General features: G+C 45.8%; 1 protein-coding gene across 1 annotated transcript in view; it reads right to left on the bottom strand.

The window, feature by feature from the left end:
- The window catches only part of LOC144759277 (uncharacterized), a 198977-nt gene that overhangs the window by 26873 nt on the left and 150770 nt on the right, over window positions 1-21334 (bottom strand). Inside the window, exon 2 of the mRNA XM_078646476.1 lies at window positions 8302-9446. Within this exon, the coding sequence (XP_078502602.1) occupies window positions 8302-9016 (715 nt within the window). The 5' untranslated portion in view covers window positions 9017-9446. The remainder of the gene's footprint in view (window positions 1-8301; window positions 9447-21334) is intronic.

Below are 21334 nucleotides of genomic sequence, written 5' to 3'. Positions count from 1 at the left end.
GAGACTGAGACAGGTGGGAGTGAGGGGTACTGCTCTGTCCTGGCTCCAGTCGTTCATGGAGAATCTCGAACAACAAGTATTCCTACGCTCTTATGTCTTCTCCTAGAAACCCCTTGTTTGCGGGAAACCCCGGTGTTCAGTCCTGAGTCCGCTACTTTTAAATGTATACGTGGCCCCTTATTGACCCTGGTTGAGACATGGGGTGTGAGAGTAGTCTCCTACGCTGATGACATTCAGCTGGTGTTCTCGTTCAAGGAACACTTGGAGGCTGCCTTTCTCAACTTTAAGCAATGCTTGAAAAACATCTTGGCCTGGATGATTTAGAATTGCTTAAAGCTTAATGCTGAGAAAACAGAGGTCTTATTCTTCAGTCAGGTGTCACCACCACCTTCTAATTTGTAGTGGCCCTTGGAGCAGAACCCACCCCCTAACCCGGTGGATTTGGGGTTTAAATTTCACAACGACCTCTCTTTCAAGACCCAGGTGCGCCGTGTCTCCTCTATATGCTTCTGGAAGTTAAGAGCTTTGAGAAAATTCTTGCAATTCCTGCTGGAGGACTGCAGGAAGAGTACAGTCCATGCACTGGTGACCTCCCAGCTGAACTATTCGAACAGTCTTTATCTAGGGCTGCCAGCTTATCTGGTCCTCAGGCAGCAGATAATTCAAAACTCAGTTGCCAGACTAAAGCAGAATGCCTATTGCACACAACAAGAGAGTAATTTCCCCTCGCCTACATGCACCAACACCAAAAATTAGTAATCCTTTTTACTTTGCGTTTACAATAGCTGAGCGCCCCTTTCCCTTTATTTTAAAAACCCTTTCTTTTGTTCCAGTTGCCAGACTAATTAGGAACATGCCGCTTCGCCATCACATTTCCCCACATTTGCAGCACCTCCTTTGTCTTCCTGTTATTAGGAGGATCGAGTTCAAGGTGCTCACTTTGGCCTACAGAGCCACCAGATATAAGGGCCCTGGTTATCTGAGGCAGAGATTGCAAATATATCAGCAAGACCGGGCCCTGAGATCAAACCACCTGCAACTGCTCAGGGTTCCTCACTTCCTTAAGGCCAGGATAGGTGGCAGAGCATTCACAGTGAAAACTGCAAAACTCTGGAAAGCTATGCCCCTTCACCTCCGCAAGATGGAGTCAGAACAGGCCTTTAGGAAGGCACTAAAAACTTGGCTCTTTAACCTGCCTTAGATTGACCCACTTGTTACCCTCATCGCAAATCTGCTATCTAGTGCCGGGCCACCTCTGTGGACGTAGCCGCGCGCTCTACAAACAAAATGTATTATTATTACTCTGGAATTCCGAATCGCCCTTGTTAGAAATGGGGGTCTCTAGTTGGCAGAGGTAGGTACCTTTATCCAAATAGGGACCATTACTTCTAGTCAGGGTAAGGGAATATACACTTCAGTTGACCCTTGCTCACCCCCTTGGTAGCTTGGCACGAGCAGACAGGCGTATCCCAAAGGCAATGTGTAAAGTTTTTGTACCAACACTCACAGTAACACAGTGATAACACCACAAAGGGACACCACACCAGTTTAGGAAAAAAAGCATCTTTATCTAAACTTTACAAGACCAAAATGACAACAATAAAACATACAAGTATTAAGAAAAATGACTTTCAAAAGGTTTTAGCAACTGAGTCCATAGAAAACTATGGATGTGTGATTTCTTGCAAAGTACCTGTTGTTGCAACAAAATTCATCAAGCCAAACTGCCGCAGCAATGAGAAGTGTCATAAAGCAAAGAGATGTGTAGTTCCTGAGACCTTTGTGGATGCGATGCAACAGTTCCGCTGTACTCAGGGGAGCAATGCGTCGGGTCTGGTCTGTAGGGGAAAACGACACATCGATTCTGAGAGGACTCCGATCTGCGAGTGATGCGTGGGGGAAAACTTGCCACACAGGGGCGATGAGTGGAAATCTGAGATGCGTCGGCGAATGATGCAGCCGCAGAGAGGCGCTGCATTGACCTTTTCAGCTGCGATCCCTCAATGCATCGATTCTTGCCGCGGGGACAAGTGCTGCGTTGGTTTCGGCAGTGGTGTGGCGATGCGGGGAGATTCTTCTCGCACCACGGCGTTGCATTGGAAAAACTGTCACAAAAAGAGCAATGCATCAATTTCCTTGTCGTTGCGCTGCTTTTCCAGCTCCCAGAAGCAGAAACAACCTCCAGAGGCCCAAGACTCTCAGGCACCTCTTGGCAGGTCAGAACTCCCAGCAAGGAAGTTCAGAGGAGCTGGGGGTGAAGTCTTTGTGGTCCTGAGACTTCAAAACAGGAGGCAAGCTCAACTCAAGCACTAGGAGACTTTCCTCAAGCAGGGGACACAGCACACAGCAAATTCCTTCTCCTTTCCTTGGCAGAAAACAGTAGCTGCAGGCCAACCCCAGACACACAGTAAGGGCAGTACTCCCCCCTCAGTTTCGCCAGCTCTTCTCCTTGGCAAACGTTCCTCTTGATTCTAGAAGTAGTCTAAAGTTCAAGGGTTTTAGGTCCAATACTTATACCCCGAAATGTCTTCGTCCTCTTTGCGCAAGGGTCTCTGAGCCCAGTCCAAACCAGTTCTGTACTCTCTGGTGCAGCTGCCCGGCAGGAGGTGGAGACAGCATTGTGTAAGGCATACAGGCCCTATTCAGGTGCAAGGGGAATCTTCTCCCACCACTCTAAATGCAGACCGGGCCTACTCCGGTGCTAGAGAGAACTCCTCCCCTACTGTGAATGCAGCCCAGGTCTACTCACCCCAGCCCTGACTCATTCAGGAAAGGCAGGACACACATGAACCACCCCTTTGGCTGTCTGAGAGAATGCACTTCCCCAGCCCCTGTCACTCCAAAACCAGACAGACAAAACACAATTTAAAAACCATCTTTAGTAAAAGATGTTATAAATTCTAAGTTCAGAGAGCCTAAACGTTATTTTTTCATCTTATCCTATGGGAAGATATGCTTGTAAAATGTTACAGAGCATTCCCCATTCGGTCCTATGGGGCAAGATAGCCTTTCAATAGTGAAAAACAAAATTGGCAGTATTTCACTATCAGGACATGTTGCACACATCAGAATATGTCCTACCTTTCACATACACTGCAACCTGCCCAGGGGGGGTACTTTGGGCGTACCATAAGAGTGTCATATATGTAAGAAAAGGGATGGTTAGGACCTGGCAAGTGGGTGCACTTGCCAGATCGACATGGCAGTTAGCTAACTGCACACAGGCAATGCAGTGGCAGGCCCGAGACATCTTTTTAGGGCTACTCATGTGGGTGGCACAATCAGTGCTGCATGCCCTCTAGTAGTATTTGATTTACCAACCCCAGCACACCCAGTGCACTTTACTAGGGACTGACCAGTAAATCAAAATATGCCAATAAGGGAGAACGAATCATAATAACCATTTACACAGAGAGCATATGCACTTTTGCACTGATTAGCAGTGGTAGTAAAGTGCCCAGAGTCCTAAAACCAACAACAGGTCAGGAAAAAATAGGAGGAAGAAGCAAAAAGTTTGAGGATAACCCTGCAAAAAGGGCCAAGTCCAACAGCCCTCAAGACCTGGCTGTTCGAATAAACCTGCAAGCACCTGGATAACCTATTGGGCGATTAGCCGTGCTTTATAAATCCTGCTTGATTGAAGCCTTGATCACTGTGGAATTAACAGTTAGCCTTTCATAAACAAGTAAAGCGAAGCAAACAGTTTTTTATAGCCTCTCTCCAAGTATTGATGTCTTCAGGATGGTGAAACACTGACCTATCAATTGCCCTTCTGTCCATTCAAGGGCTGAGGATTTATTTTTGTATACTTCCCAATGTGGCTCTTCGGTCACCACATGGGCCCATACAGTTCAGTAGTATTATGTTTTTTATCTTTGATACTTAATGGTAGCCCAGTCGGAGAGGAGCGTGGTATAGAGCGATTGCCTTTGTCATGACAATAGCATAGTAGACTCTGGAACAGGAAACAGGCTTAGTCAAGCTGCTTAGTGTCCATGAGTCAGCTTTGTAAACAGGACACAACACTGGATGTGTTATCCCGTCACCACAACCAGCAGTGACATCGCAGGCCACCTCAATCCAAGTATGCGGGCATAGAGTTGATAAAATTGATACAATGACTCTTGCGTGTTGTTGCTGGTTTAAAATTTGTATTGTGCTTATATACGTAACCAAAAGAAGCACAAATGATAGACGGAATTCAGAATAAATCAAAAATTCACCCAGAGTCAAGAGATCTTGTTTAAATCCATTGTTCTTTTGCTCACCATGCCACACCAGTTCAGATCCAGCCATATGCAAACCATTGGCCCTGCTCCTCATGGGAACAGTCCAGCTCAAACTGCAAATCCAGGTCCTCCCTGGACCGGAAACAAGCATCCTGGGACAGGTTTAGGGGTATCACCCCTCATCAGACAGCTTGAATTCAGTGCACAGTGAGCCCGGGACCCATGTCTGGGCATGCCCTTGGCCCTTTATATGGTTCCTCCCCAGGGTGGGCCTTCCTATGGTACATTGGCTGTGCGGTGCCCTTCTAATAAATGCCTTCCCTTGCTTCATCACCCAACTCGCCATTGCCCCCGAACATTATATATTCATAGCAGATCCCAACTTCCACATGGAAGACCTTAGCAATGCCAGCACTAACAACCTAATAGAAAGCATGAACAACATCGGCCTCATCCAACTCATCATCAACCCAGCACACATCATAGGGCACACACTCGACTCCATCTTCATCTCCAGCGAAACAATCAAGTACCACCATGTCACACCAAAGCCAAACCACCCAGCACACCTCAGGGCAACTTTGAAAACTGTCTCAGATGAGAACTGGAACAACACTCTCCATGCCAACTGACCGGACACAGCTCCAGACCTTAAACAGGCCATCAAGAACTGCACAGACTGGATCACCAACTATGTTTCCCCCACTGAGCCGAACAAGATCAGAGAATGCGCAAAATGTGTCAACTTGTTTACCCCGGAACTTTAGACCTCTCAAGGAGACTGTTGTTTGCTAGAAAGAAGATGGATTACCAGTAAGGATCCAGTGCACTACACCACCTTCAGGACATCAATCAACCACTACCACCTTCTCCTTAAAGAAGCGAAGAAGAGTGCCGTCACATGCTGCATAGAGTTCAGCTCAAACCACAGCAATAAGCTCTTCACCATCGTTAGGGAATTCAGCAACCCTGCGTCCACTGAGAATACCATAACTCCCTTCTGGGATCTGTGTGACATGCTTGCTGATTACTTCCATTAGAATATCGCCGTCATCTACAGGGATTTTGAATCTCAGCTCTCCGCAAGTGACAGCCTCGACCTCCTCACACCCACTGACACTAACTCCGACTGCTTCCTGGGACCTCCTCATCGCACAAGACACCACCTTCACAATGAAGTCGATACACTCTGGGGTACCCACTGATCCATGCTCCCACCTTATCTTTAACCTCAGGAGCAAGGATATCAGCTTACAGCTCACAAAACCACTGAAGAGATCCATCGCCATAGCGTCCTTTCCGGAAGAGTGGTAACACACAGAAGTGAAACCCCTCCTGAAAAAACATTCAGCAGACCTAGAGCAGACCTAGAGCAGCTGACGATTTCCTGACTGATACCCCTGCTCTCGTTCCCAAAGTCTTCGAGAGGTCGATCAAGAGGCAGCTGACCAGACACCTGGAGCACAACAACCTCCTGAACTCCTCCCAGTTTGGCTTCCGAGCCAATCAAAGCACAGAGACCGCCCTGATAGCAGCCATAGATGACATCAGAGCAATCCTGGACCTCGGTGTCACTGCAGCCCTCATCTTCCTTGACTTCAGCTGCCTTCAACATGGTCTCCCACCAAATCCGGATCGATAAGCTCCACCTCATTGGAATCCAAGTAAATGCCCTCAAATGGATCACCTCCTACCTCACTAGAAAAACCCAGACTCCCGCCCAACTCCTGAACCCAAAGACATGATCTGCAGCACCTCACAAGGATCCTCAGTTAGCCCCCCCTTCTCCTACACTTACATGACACCCCTAGCCAACATTGTCAGTTTGCCCGGGCTGAAGGTCATCTACACCGGCTACACCCACCTCACTACCTCCAGAGACAACTTTCATAGGTGCATGGCCAACATCACCGACTGGATGAAGCACAACTGCCTAAAACTAAACACGGACAAGACAGAAGTCCTCATCTTCAGTAACCATACATCTCCTTGAAGCAACGCATGGTGGTCAGCAGAACCTGGCTTCTTCCCCTCCCCTACCGACCATGCCCGTGACTCCGGCATTGTCCTGGACAACAAGCGCTCTATGAAGAAGCAAATCAACATGGTCTCCGCCATCTGGTTCCTCACAATGCGCATGCGCCGCAAGATCTTTTGATGGTTCCCCGTCAGACACCTGCATTCCGCCTCCCTCATCCTAGCTTAAACTCCCTGAGTCTAAGGCACCAGGAACGGAGGTTGTTCATACTCCCACCTGGCTGCTATGACCTGGAATGAACTCCCCCTACACCTGAGATCTGCCTCATCACTGAATCTGGAAAGGTCAAGACCTGGCTGTTCAACTAATCAGCCACTCAGGACCACTCCTCCTCACCCAGCGCCTTGAGAACATCACTGATGATTTGCCGCGCTCAATACCCACTGATTGATTGAGTCTGTAGATTCATAGATTTTTCTCAGTGGGGACTTTCTGATGCGGTTTTAACTCTTCCTTGTCAATAAATGCCTTGCTAAATTCAGTGCGGTCTTCAGGGTTGACTTTTGATGTAGAGTTAGCTCTCCATTTATGAATGCATGGTCACATTCAATACATTTATTGAGTTTCTCTCCTGTGTTAACATTCTGATATATTACATTTTGTTTTGTAATCAATCCCTTGTCACATTCTATTCATTAATAGGGTTTCTCTCTAGTGTGGATTTGTATATACTGCATTAGCTTATTCTTCCTGTGGAAGACTTTATTAAACTCTGTACATACATTGGATTTCTTGCCATGTAGATTTTCGGATGTCGCTTAAGTTTCCCATTTATAATGAATGCATTGTGGTATTCAGTACATACATTTGTTTTCTCCTCTGTGTTAACTTCCTGATCTTGTATTACATTTTGCTTTGTAATAAATCCCTGATTACATTCTATAAAGTCATGTGGTTTCTGCCCAGTGTGGATGCTGATATAGCTTTAACTCTCCCTTCGTAATAAATACCTTGTCACATGGGGTGCAGTTGAATGGTCACCCTCCATTTGGAATAAATGCGATGTCACATTTTTTACAATTATATGGTTTCTTTCATGTGTGAACATTCTGATGTATTTTTAAACTTTGCTTTGTAATAACTGCTAAGTCACATTTAGTACAGCCATATAGTTTCTCACCAGTGTGGAATTTCTGATGTAGTATTATCTTTGCCTAGTAATACATGTCTAGTTGCATTATGCACATTCATAGGGTTTCTCTCCTACGTGGACTATCTGATGTTGCATAAGATGCAACTTTCAAATAAATGCCTTCTCACATTCAGTGCAGTTGAATGGTCTCTCTCCGGTGGGGATTTTCTAATGTTGTTTCACCTCTTCATTTATTATAAATGCTTTGTCACATTCTGTACATTGATATGGTTTCTCCCCATTTTGGACCTTTTGATGTCGCTTCAGCTGTCGATTGGTTATAAATGCTTTGCACATTCTTTACATTTATATGGTTTCTCCCCAGTGTGGACCCTCTGATGTTCCATTAGACGTGACTTTATAATGAATGCTTTGTTACATTCTGTACATTGATATGGTTTCTCCCCAGTGTGGATTTTCTGATGTTGCTTTAGCTCTCCATTTGTTTTAAATGATTTGTCACATTCTGTACATTGATATGATCTTTCTCTAGTGTGAATTTTCTGATGTTGGTTTAGCACTCCATTTGTTATAAATGCTTTGTCACATTTTTTTTAACATTTCTTTTATTTTTTAGAGTTTTATATAGCGCGAACTAGACCCAAACCCAATCAGGTATCAGAGCGCTTTACATAGCACCAGTTACGTTACATGAGGACACACATTCATTTTTGTTAGGCACGGGGAGATTAAGTGATTTGCCCAGAATCACAGGATGTTTTGTTTAGCGTCGTTTTTATATGGTTTCTCTCCAGTGTGGCTTTTCTGATGTTGCATTAGCGCTCGATTTCTTATAAATGCTTTGTCACACTCTGTACATTGATATGGTTTCTCCCCAGTGTGGATTTTCTGATGTAGCTTTAGGTCTCCATTTCTTTTAAATGATTTGTCACACTCTGTACATTGATATGGTTTCTCCACAGTGTGGATTATATGATGTTGCTTTAGCTCTACATTTGTTTTAAATGCTTTTTCACATTCTGTAAATTGATACCCTTTCTCCCCAGTGTGGACTTTCTGATGTTCCATTAGACGTGACTTTTCAATAAATGCTTTGTCACACTCTGTACATTGATATGGTTTTTCCCCAGTGTGAATTTTATGATGTCGCTTTAGCGCTCCATTTCTGTTAAATGATTTGTCACACTCTGTACATTGATATGGTTTCTCCTCAGTGTGGATTATATGATGTTGCTTTAGCTGTACAATTGCTTTAAATGCTTTTTCACATTCCGTACATTGATATGCTTTCTCCCCAGTGTGGACTTTATGATGTTCCATTAGACGTGACTTTTCAATAAATGCTTTGTCACATTCTGTACATTGATATGGTTTCTCCCCAGTGTGGATTTTCTGATGTAGCTTTAGCGCTCCATTTCTTTTAAATGATTTGTCACACTCTGTACATTGATATGGTTTCTCCTCAGTGTGGATTTTCTGATGTTGCTTTAGTTCTCCATTTGTTTTAAATGATTTGTCACATTCTGTACATTTATATGGTTTCTCCCCAGTGTGGATTTTCTGATGGAGCATTAGCTTTCTGTTTATTATAAATGCTTTGTCACACTCTGTACATTTATATGGTTTCTCCGCTACGTGGACACTCTGATCCTGCATTAGGTCTTTTATTGCAATTAAAACTTTTCCACAGTCAGTCCATCGATATGGTTCTTCTCCAGTATGATTTTCTGATGTTGCACTTGCTCTTTATCTCCCTAATAAATGTGTTGTCACTTTCTAGATAGTCATACGGTTTCTCTTCTGTGTGTTCTTTCTGATCCAGGTTAGCTCTTCTTTCGTAGTGAGAACCTTATCAGACTTGCTTCAGTAGGTCAGTGTGTTATTTCATCAATGTATACCAGGTGATCCCTAAGAGCCAAGTACAGACCACATTGAACAGTTTGGGTTTTCTGATGTAGAAAAAGACTTTGGCGATGCATTAGCCTTCAAGGGAAGACATTTCGAGGTGTACTGTTTTTACATCACTTCCTACACACGTGATGTTTAATGCTTTCACCTTTTTTGTTCATTACTTTATTTATTTCACCTGTTGGAAAAAATATATTTAAAAAACTCGATAAGCTTAAATGGTAGGTCCATCACGAAAATCTATTGGCATTTGATGAGACATTTAATGGACCACATGGACAAGTGCACTGAAGAAATTCTAGATTACACTTTCAATGTAAAGATGCAATAGAGTGGTTTTGACGTGCACCGGTATCTCTTTCAATCCCAGCACTCACTCCAGACTACCAAAGGGAGTTATCATTCCTTTGTATGTGGTCAGTCTACTACCCTCTGATGGGTAAGAGTGGGCCCCTTCCTCCCATCTGCCCAGAAAGACCCATTGGGATGCAGATAAGTGCTAAATCGCACCCAACCCTTGTAGTGTCTGTGGCTCTCTAGAAGGAATAGACAAAGGGGTCGGTCACCTAGCCCAGACGTGTACTAGAGACAGGCTGTAAGTGACAAAGAACAGTACAAGCAGAGAAAAGTCCACTTTCTAAAAGTAGCTTTTCAAAAATAGTAATGTTAAATCCGACTTTACCAGTAAAGAGGACTTCTCATTACCATTGCAAAGATATATAACATGAAAAGGCTACTCCTTTCCAATCAGGAATTACAGCCTAATTATTCTGAGGAATTCCCAGTTCTAGCCAATGAGAGTAGGCCTTACAGCAGTGAAAAAGTAATTAACTGTTTGTCACTACCAGGACATGTAAAACATAGTATAGCATCCTGCCCTTTGGGTTACCAAGGGCCTTCCTTAGGGGAGACTTATATTGTAATAAAAGGGAAGTTTTAGGCTTGGCAAGTAGCTTTAAATGTCAAGTCGATGTGGCAGTAAACTTCACACACAGGCACTGCAGTGGCAGGCCTGAGACAGGATTTCAGGCTGCATATGTGGGTGGCACGGTCAGTGCTGCAGCCCACTAGTAGCAATAATTAGCAGGCCCTGGGCACATGTAGTGCACTTTATTAGGGACATAAGCAAATTAAATATGACAACTGAGTATGAGCCATTGTTACCATGTTTAGGGGAGAGAGCACAAACACGTTAGCACTGATTAGCAGTGAGGTGCAGAGTCCTAAAGCCAGCAAAAATGTGCACAGAAAATGGGAGGCAGGTAAAAAGTTGGGGAAAGGACACCCTAAGGCTGTCAGGTTTAACAGAGCCTTTTCCAGTGAATGGACCACACAACAATGAAGCATCACAATAACGGCGGGCAATATAATCAATTGCTATAAGGGAGTCCTTTATACTATCAGAGCCTGTGATAGGACCCCGACAATATTCTGAGCATCTTTCACATAGTGTAACTCCAGAGATCAGAGGCTCTGACCAGAGCTACACAAGACAAGCATTTACAATGCAATGGTCTCGGCATTATTAAAGGTAGAGCTATTGGCAATGCTCATTATTTTCTTTTAATCATAAATAAATGGCATTGTCATTTACATTGCCAATAGCTTAATCGTTAAATAAATGGCATTGTCATTTACAATGCCAATAGCTTAATCGCTGGCAAATGCATGACCTATTGCATTTACGCCCACACAGAGCCACCCACACACACACAGAGGCACACACACAAAGCCACCCACACACACACACAGAGCCACCCACACAGAGCCACCCACACAGTCATTCATATAGAGCCACCTACACAGAGCCACTCTCACACAGACAGAGCCACCCACACAGAGCCACCGACAAAATAAACCATCCACACAGAGCTACACACACACACAGAGCGCTACACACACACAGAGCGCTACGCGCTACACACACACAGAGCGCCCCACACACACAGAGCCAGAGCGCCCCACACACACAGAGCCACACAGCCCTCATAGCCCACACATCCCTCACAGCCCACACAGCCCTCACAGCCCTCACAGCCTTCACAGCCCACACAGCCCACACAGCCCAAACAGCCCACACAGCGCTCACAGCCCACACAGCTCTCACAGCCCACACAGCCCACACAGCCCACACAGCGCTCACAGCCCACACAGCTCTCACAGCCCACACAGCCCACACAGCTCTCACAGCCCTCACAGCCCTCACAGCCCACACAGCCCACACAGCCCACACAGCCCACACAGCCCACACAGCCCACACAGCCCACAAGGCCCACACAGCGCTCACAGCCCACACAGCGCTCACAGCCCACACAGCGCTCACAGCCCACACAGCATTTACAGCCCACACAGCGCTCACAGCCCACACAGCGCTCACAGCCCACACAGCGCTCACAGCCCACACAGCTCTCACAGCCCACACAGCTCTCACAGCCCACACAGCTCTCACAGCCCACACAGCTCACACAGCTCAACTAGAACATCAGCCAGGGAGAGGATATGGCATGTGGAGTATGTAACTGATAATTACATTCATACTTAAACAGTATAGTCCAAACATATGTTTTTGTTTGTTATTAATGTCTCCAGCCACAACCTGCCTCCTACATACTATTTTCCTAACACTGGTGAGGTTAAAAAATGAAAAGCGATGAGATGAGAAAACTCCTTTAGATATGGACCTTTTAAGCTAACAAACTAACCCCCCATGCAGGGCAGTATTCTGACCTATAAATCCAACAACGTTAAGAGACCCCAAGCAAGTACCCTGAAATTATAAAGCATGTTCTGGGAAGCATCACCACAATATAAACAGCAAACAGCAGTGCCGACCCATACACAATAACACCACCAGGCTCTCGTTCATGGACGGAAAAGCGTCACTCATAGTGAAGGGCTGGAGCTTAGCGTCTTAAATCACCAATGCCATTCAAAACACTTTGCCACCTTGGCAATGCTACTTTAGAAGAACTAGATTAATTTGGTGCCAAAGTCTAAGCATGTGCCAAAAAAAACGAGTACGCAGCGTATAAATGTAAAAGAAACAGTCCATAGGTAAAATCATTATAAAGCAAATACTCTAGAAAATCTTTTTCTTTAATGTTTGAGGGCTGCATGCTCATGGATTATATACTAGATAATCACATGGCGGCAGTAAATATTAACCATCATTCTGAAACGAGCCATGCTTTTGCTACACTCATGAACAATGCAACCAACTGAGTGGTTCAACTTAAAACTTATGAGGCTGCCAGAGCAAAGAAAAGGGTAGTAGTTGCTGAGAAGCGCCCAGAAAAGGGGGAAAAGCATATAGCAGAAATAAGAAGGGGCTGTCACTCCCACTTTCTATTCTGGCAGGGAGGGCTGAGTGAGGAAGAACGAGAGATCTCAGAATGGTCGGGTATTGCACTTGTCCGTTGCCAGTGTATGGGACATAATAAAATGATAAAGAGTGGTCTCTGTGTGGGCAAAGGTTGTCTTTTTTAGTAGAAAGCTTTCGGAGGCGAGTGGGTACAATTCTGGAGATTTCAGGTGGCTGGGGCACAGATAAGGATAGAGAAGGACTGGTTTTATTGTGAGAGGAAATGAAAGGATGCTAACCTGGGAGTGGGCTCACTGTAGTGGGAGCTATTAGGCGGATAACGCCATGGTGAAAACGGGGTGTATAAGGAGGAAGAGAATGATGCTAGATGTATAGGGGAGTATCATCCGATGGGCAGTGGGTGAGTGATGGGTAGGTTATGGAGAGAAGGGTTTCTAGAGGGAAGCATATCCGCACGCAGAGGGGTAACCGGTTTGTGGTGGTAACTCGCAGCATGGTAACCGGTAGCTGAAGCGCAGCTGAGACTGGTGGCTCGATGCCTGACATGAAGGTATCCGATAGGGAGGGCCACAAGGTCATGCTAGGTGATAGCAGGAGTGCACATTGTAGAGGACGTATAGAGAGGGTAGTTGGGGAGTGAATTAAGGTGTTCTATGCATGGATAATGCCCGGTGGGTGAACAGCAGCACTGCGGCGGCGGTGCCCTCCGGTGGACCATGCTATCACTCACTCGTCATTCTTCATGCTGCTCTCCTCGGTGATGGGTCTGATGGGCACGATGCTCTCGGTGGCCGTGCTGTAGTTGCGGAAGCAGACGGTCAGCTGCTCGCCAAAGCCACTCACCAGGTCCTCCATGGACTGGAAGGTGCCCATCTCTCCCCCCGAGAAGCTGTGATCCAGCTCCGAGAAGTCCTCCAGCCCCAACGACGGCACCGTGAGCTGGGGGTCGGTGGGTGCCGGCGGCTGCTGTGAACATGGGGGGCTCAAGGTGTTGGAGTTCACCTGGTCCAGGGCGGAGACGGCGGGTTTGAACTCGTAGAAGTCCTGCCAGTCCTCGTCGAACTGGGCCAGCAGAGTGGGGCTGCTGAGAACTGCACCACGGAGCAAACAAGCAGCACAACGCCGTACCTCGAGAGCGGCGACCTCATCAGCGGGAGGGGCAGGAAAAAGACACGGACAGCGGGAGTGGGGCGGGACACGGAAAGCGGGGCAGAAGGCAAGAAAGAAACGAGTGCAGCTGCCGGGAGTATTCTGCTCACTCTCGCATGGCGCTGTGTAAATACGGAGCAGGACTCCCCACACATCTTGGGCACTAGAGCAGCCGGGAGTGGGCAAAGCGGTGTACGCTACTGCCCCCACCGACATTTACTCCCGCAGGCCAAAGTACACTTACTTTCACACATCTTGGGCCCTAGAGCAGCCGGGAGCGGCGCAGCACACCGCCGTACCTCAAGAGCAGCGACCTCATCAGCGGGAGGGGGCGGGAAAAAGACACGGACAGCGGGAGGGGGGCGGGAAACAGACAGCGGGGCAGAAGGCAAGAAAGAAACGAGTGCAATCAGGGGGAAGAAGGCAAGAAGAGGATAGGAAGGGAGAAGACACGAAAGGAACAGCTCACCTTCAATGCGAAAAGACAAAATGGCGGCCCAAAGCTCGTAAAATTTTCGGATTTGAGGGCGTGTTCGGTGTTCTAAAAATAGGCGTGGCTAAAAAGTGGAAAGAAGAACACAAACACACCTCCAAATTTGAAAAAGAAGGAGCTTATTTGGAGGGACGGCTCTCTCCTCCAATGGCTCGGCTCCGTTTAGGAAGCCAGCCAATGGTGGAGAGACGAAAAGAGAGGCGGGATAAAGCAGCCACTCTAAGTAACATAGTTTCGCCGGACTTCCGGCTGCCCTTCGGGGCAGCCTACGGTCCCTCGACCTAAAAAAGGAGGTTTACAACTACAATAAACACACATTGGCAAAGTCAAGAAGTCTCACCTTTTAGACATATAGGCTTTCCCAATGCTACACAACATCAAGAAAGAACAAGCATTTGCAATGTAATGGGCCTCGCATTTTTTAGATTTGGAGCTAGAAGTGTAAATATAAATATGTTTGACTTATGCGTTTAGTAGTGGATGGATGTGATGGCAATCGTGTGATTTACAATTAATTTACAAGCAAGCGTATTGATTGTGTTTCTAGTGTATGGGGATAACTGGGATACAGTTTAAAGCAGTCCTTGATTTGTTTTAGCAAATGAATACTATGCAGTTATTAAGGACACAATGAGAATGCTTTATTACATAAAGGGAAATGCTGGGTATGGACATATTGAACCCAAGAGAATAGGAGTCACCTGATTATTTTATTTGTGGATATTTAATAACGTTAAGCAGTATGATGGTGCTAATTTTACCTGTTTTTTTTACACCCTGTTGGGTGGCTGCTATGTATCTGGTGCAATTATCCCTAGGGGTCCACAACAAGCAGAATAAAGAGAAAATTCCAGGTTGTAACTAGTAGGTTTGTGCACAGACTAATGAAACATAGCCGGTGTTGGACTTGGCCCTTTTTGCAGGGTCATCCCTGAACGGTTTGCCTTCCTCCTCTATTTTATCTGACCTGTTGTTGGCTGTTTTATGACTATGGGCACTTTACCAATGCTGACCAGTGCTAAAGTGCATATGCTCTCCCTATTGTAAATTGCTGTATTGATTAGTGATTTCATGATTGGCTAATTTGGTTTACTTGTCAGACCCTAGTACAGTGCACCAGGAGGGCCCAGGGCTTATAAATCCAAATACTGCTGGTGGGCTTGCAGCACTGGTTGTGCCACCCACAGAAGCAGCCTTGTAAAGTGTGTCTAGGGTCTGCCATTGCAGGGCCTGCGTGCAGTCTGGTACTGTCATGCTGACTGGGCAAGTGCACCCACTTGCCAGTCCCTAAACTTTCCCTTTTCTTCATAGCAGACACCCCTATGGTAGGCCCAAGAGCAGGGTGCATTCTAAGTATAATGTAGGACATGCCCTGGTGTGTGTGGCATGTCCTAATAGTGAATTACAGCCATTTTAGTTTGTCACTATTACAAGGCTACCTGTTCTCCATAGGCCAGAATGGGCAGTTATATTATTACATCTTATAATCCTAACTGACTCAGGGAACATGGTAGAAATTAGAGTTTAGTATGCCTGAAGTCAGAATGAGAAAGTACATCTTTTAGTGAAGTTGGTTTTAACATTCTGTGTTTGAAAATTCCACTTTTAGAAAGTAGGTATTTTCTAGTCTAACTATCGAAGCCTGCATCTGCTAGTTTGTGTATTCCCTGTCTGGAGTTTGAGTGACAGGGCTGGGGAATTCCAAGAGACAGAATGAGTCCGCCCAGTGGTGAATAGAGAGATCTGCATCTAGATGGGAGGGAGGCGTTGCACCTGGGACCTGAACAGGACTGTGCCTGCCCCCCCAGTGTTGGCTCCACCCCCTGTGGTGAGTCTGATGTATTTGCCCTGCATTGTGAAAGGAGAGAAGGAATCAGGTAAACAGAGTGCTCCAGAACTGGTTTGGACTGGGCAAAGGCCCCTTTGCCTTCAGAGGACAAAGGATTTTGGGGTATAAATATTAGGACCCTAATCCCAAGAAATTAGATCACTTTTGGACTACAAGAAGAAACCTTTACTGAGGAGAGGAACCTGAAGAAACTGAGGAGAGACTATTCCCAAGCTGAAGTGCTGCTTGGGGCATTGGCCTGCAGTGGTTGCCTTACTGCCAAAGGAAGGAGAAAGGAACTTTGTGTACTTTGCTTTCAACTTGTGAAGGATCTCCAAGGGCTTGGAACAGAGCTTGCCTCCTGCTGAAGTCTCAGAGACAACAGACTTCAACCCCCAGCTCCCCAGAGTTCTTTGGAAGTGCCTGCTGCTGTTTTGGGCCTTCTGAGTAACTGCGTGTCGCAAGGAGCTGGAAGCGCAACTCAACGAGAACGAAGCGTGCCGCCGTCGCTGCTGCTGCCATTGCACTCCTGAACAAGGGTGTCGCCGCTGGAGTTGTCTCAGTGCACCGCATCGAGAGAAGCGTGTTGTAACAAAGAGGAAGTGTGTCGCCATCGCTGCTGCCTGCCATCGCACTTCTGAACAAGGGTGTCGCCGGTGAAGTTGTCGCACTGCACTGCATCGAGAGGAGTCTCGCAATGAGGAAGAAGCATGTCACTGTCGCTGTTGCTGCCGTCGCACTACTGAACAAGGGTGTCGCCGCTAGAACTGTCGCATATCACCGCATCGGAGAAAGCGCCTTGCATCCCCGAGAAGCGCGCCACCGTGGGAGCTGCTGCCGTCGCATTTCTGAACAAGGATGTTGCGCTCTGTAGTTGTCGCATCGTGCAGAAACTTCATGCATAGTGGAGAAGAGCGTTGCAGTTGGCGCTGTTGCGTCGCACTTCTGAACAAGGGTGTCGCCGCTGCAGTCCACGCATCGAACTGAGAACTACTTGCATCCCCTGAGAAGCATGCCGCATCGAGAAGATCTTCACGTCTTTATTTCTTTGCACCTGAACTTTGCCGCATTTCCCTCACTGCGACATTGCTTGTCGTGGAAGCGCAACGCAACCTAAGGTACATTGACGCAAAGTGTCGCATCTTAAGAACTGAACTGAACTAAGCTAAAACTACCATATTAAAGTAACAGTATTGTGTATTTCTGTTGTTTATGTTCTTGTTGTAATCCTATATAGAGTATACTTATTTTTTATATAACACCTTGTGTGGTGTCCATCTGTAGTGTTGTCGCTGGGTTACTGTATGTGGTCACAAATGCTTAACACACTGCCTCTGAGATAAGCCTGTCTGCTCGTGCCAAGGGGGTGAGCAGGGGTTATTTTAGGAGTGTACCCCCTTACCCTGACTAGAGGAAGGGATCCCTATTTGTCACAAGTACCTACCTGTGCCAACTAGAGACCCCCAAATCTAACAGCCGGAGCTTTTAATGATAGGATGAACATGGAGACAGACTGGGGACACACAGGATGCATAGGCATGGGGAGCAGAGACACGATGCAGGGCTACAGTGAGACAATGTGAGCTGAAGCAGACACAGGAATTACAGGTTATGAAGGCAGCGAAACATAAACCAAAGGGGGTGCATTTGGGGGGTGGACGAACATTGGAGCACAGGTTATCAACAAGGCATAAGGTAAGAAGAGGAGCATGAACACCCGTCAAGGCACAGAGACTGGGGATGCAAGCAAGGGATACACAGTAGGAGCGAAGATGACTGGTGAGAGCTAGCATATTGCAGGGAGGCAGGGATACAGTGAGCACATACAGCTGTGGAAAAACCAAAGTGATGTATCTCTGCGTGAACCCATTAGAAGGTAGCAAAGAAGTGTCCCGAATTTTTTCTCTCATCGTCCTAAATTTACACCAATGCCAGTTGGTCACCCTAGGTGATAGAGATGCAGAGAGTGCCTTGGTGGGCCTATTAGAGGGGGCAAAGGCTAGTGCCGGAGAGGAGGTAAAGGCAAGGCAAGCAGAGTGCTTTAGGTGAAGGAGACAAAGAAAGTGCTCCGGGCAGAAGGGGCAGTGAGGATTGCTTTAAAGGAAGGACATTGTAAAAGAAAAACCCAGCGCTGGTGAATCGCATTCTCAATGACATGGAGTCATCATGTAAACCTACCTGGTTAGTAAAGGCTTTGAGGGTGGAGCCATGTCAGGATTTCACAATATCCACCTGAATCTTATTTACATGCGTTAATGAAAATGGGAACCAGAATGGGTGTGTAGGCTGGCCCTCGTCGACCTGCGTTGAGTGACCCTAATTTATAAACAATTAGTAAGCATTATCACTATACGTCCACAAGAAGAGCAGGCATCTTTTTGATGATAATAATAATATCCAACATTAAACTCACTCTTATAAAAAAAAATGCTCTAGCTAGGAAGGCATGTGTTATTGATATGTATTGAATGACTAGATTATTGCCTTATTAAAAATACAAAGCGATACCAAAGGGGATGATGGACAGAGCGTTTGAGCAAATTAATCACTCACCCCCAGTCAACTGATCTGGGTTTAATCCATCATCATTCTTCAGCTCACTCCACCACCCCAGTTCAGACATGGCCATATGCAAATCAGTCTGGCCATGTGCCTCATGGGAACAGTCCAGCCCGAACTGCCAAGCCACGTCTTCCCTGGACCGGAAACAAGCATCCTGGGACTGGTTACGGGTTCATAACCCTCATCAGCCAGGCTATCTTGAATCCAGTGGCAAAGTGAGCAAGGGACCTACCTCTGGGCATACCCTGCCAACTTAGGGTGAACAAAGCAATATCAAAGGGGATGATGGACGGAGCGTTTGAGCAAATCAAACACTCACCCCGAGTCAACTGATCTGGGTTTAATCCATCATCATTCTTTAGCTCACTCCGCCACCCCATTACAGAGATTCCGGTTAAGGGAAGACATGTCTTGGTAGTTCGGGCTGGACTGTTCCCATGAGGCACAGGGTCAAGACTGATTAGCATATGGCCATGTCTGAACAGGGGTGGCGGAGTGAGCAAAATAACGATGGATTAAACCCAGATCTGTGACTGGGGGTGAATGTTTTGCCATTGTGCAACATACCGTCCATCATCTTGTGTGTTTTGCTGCTTATTAAAAATACAAGCATTTTGAGAAGGCAAGCTGCCTGCCAAGAGTGCTGCTTATTCTTTCCTCCTCCAGTGTCACACACGGCTCGCCACTAATAGAAAAGTACCCGACTCCTGGAACTGGAAGAGATTTAGCATATGACAATTATTTTACAAAAGATAATTACATTCTATGCACATTATACAAAATAGATATGCGAGTAAACTCCGCATCTGTTTTCTTTTAGCTAACCATAATTCACATAAGCAAAATCCACAGAAGTCTGTGCCGTAAAATAAAGATTTCATGAGAATTTTTATGCTTGTGGGAGAATGTACGTTCATCATATGACTGAGAATTAAAGACGTCTTAAGGAATGAGTAAGGGCGTAATCACACAACGAGAGCTAATGGAAAAAAATGTAAAGAATAAGAACATGCGGAAAATGGTCTATAAATTCAAACATATTTTGTGCTGAGGTTTTTTTTCTGCAATAGAAAAAGCCACATCTGCGCACGCATTCAAAAGGGGACCATTTTTAGAAAAGTCTCCAAGGTTTTTCAAATTAAGCACAAAAAACACATGGATTGTGTTCCGATGCCACCCGGCATTTATTTGCGGTTCAATCTCGCCATTTCTCCCGTGCATTTTATGCTGAGGAAATGACATTTTTTGTGAACAGCACTTGGTATTTTCACACTTGACTGCCCCAGCCAGTCAGGTTTTTAACAATCGTTCACGGCCTTCAGATAACTACCAACTCAAGGGAGGGGGATGCGAGCACATCCCAGCCTTTGATGGGCTGGGAATGGAGAGGGGACCATGTGCCTGGAGCCCTGGCCCCCAAACTACAGCCAGAAGAGCCCACATACATAAAAGGCATGCGAAAACTCTTTTAAGTGAGAGGCCTATTTCATTTCAAAGAAGCGGCAGCCATTATCCCGGGCTGCTTGGAAAGTGAAAGAGCGCATGGTGCACTGATTGTTGCAGGAAAGCATGTTGTGGCTGTAGTATGAGAAACTCATTAAAGTAGTGTATAAGACTTACCATGTAACAACAGAAGTAAAAGTGTAAGTCCTCATGGGAGGTTACAAACGAAAACAAAGCGGTACTAAGAAGGGACAAACAAGCCTGTTAACGAATTAGAAGTCAGCATTTACGAAGAACATTGACACACGCCAATCACAAATATGGGTAGACAGTGGGCAGGGCTTCTCGTCTATTCTCGAATACAGCATGTCTCGCAGAGCAACACATGCACTCCCCAAGTTCGACCTAAAAAGGCAGTTCTCCTTTTCTTTGTTTAAACTGCACCTGCTATGGTGCCCTTTGACCTGCCTTTCACCCTGGCTGTTGGCTCTGGCAGCAGGCATCATGTCACGACTCAACTGTAATAAGTTATTACTGTCTAATTGTGGCCAACTGCAATAAGAAAACAACAGATCTACTCTACTGTAATAATGTATAGATTCCAGCTGAGACGTCACAGTGCCCCCAGCAACATACAGTAGAGAATATGAAAGGCAGGTCGCTGGACAGAAATGTCGCTGCCGCCTAAATAAAGTGAGACTAGACATATCTCTCTCTCTTTCTTCAGATCTTTTTCCCCTGGAAATTCTTCAATAGCTGATAAGGATGCACTTATTGAAACACCTTTACTTACTGCACTGCTTGAGTTGCTATACGACAACATGACTATATATAGGTGTTACCAGACATCATATGCGCGGTTTTGATACTTAAGCTACATAACATTTGGCTACAAGTGAAAAACAACTAATTGTTGATACTAAAGATCTCACATTTTTCATTATTGAGGTGCCACACAAGTTTAAAAAAGCACTGAGGGAAAGGAGATGGAGGGCATGACCAAGAACTGTAACATAAATAAAATATCCCTATCATATGTAAACAGTATATGGCAAGTCACTGGGAGGTCCATGACTTTATCTTGCAATATCCTTTTTAACGTAAACGAGGGGGCAGTTCATACCTTAAATTATTCACAAAGTATTCACACATTTCTAAATATATCAGCAAATGTGTTCTATTATAATCTGTTGCAAATTCCTTTACCACAATAAGTAGTTCTGCCTTCTACATGGTACAGTCGTGTACAGCACCCAAAGAGATTAATGC

Source organism: Lissotriton helveticus, chromosome 1_1 (genome assembly GCF_964261635.1).
Source record: "Lissotriton helveticus chromosome 1_1, aLisHel1.1, whole genome shotgun sequence".
Classification (NCBI taxonomy): Eukaryota; Metazoa; Chordata; class Amphibia; order Caudata; family Salamandridae; genus Lissotriton; species Lissotriton helveticus.
Note: the sequence above shows the minus strand (reverse complement) of the source record. Positions and strands in the feature narration are given on the sequence as shown.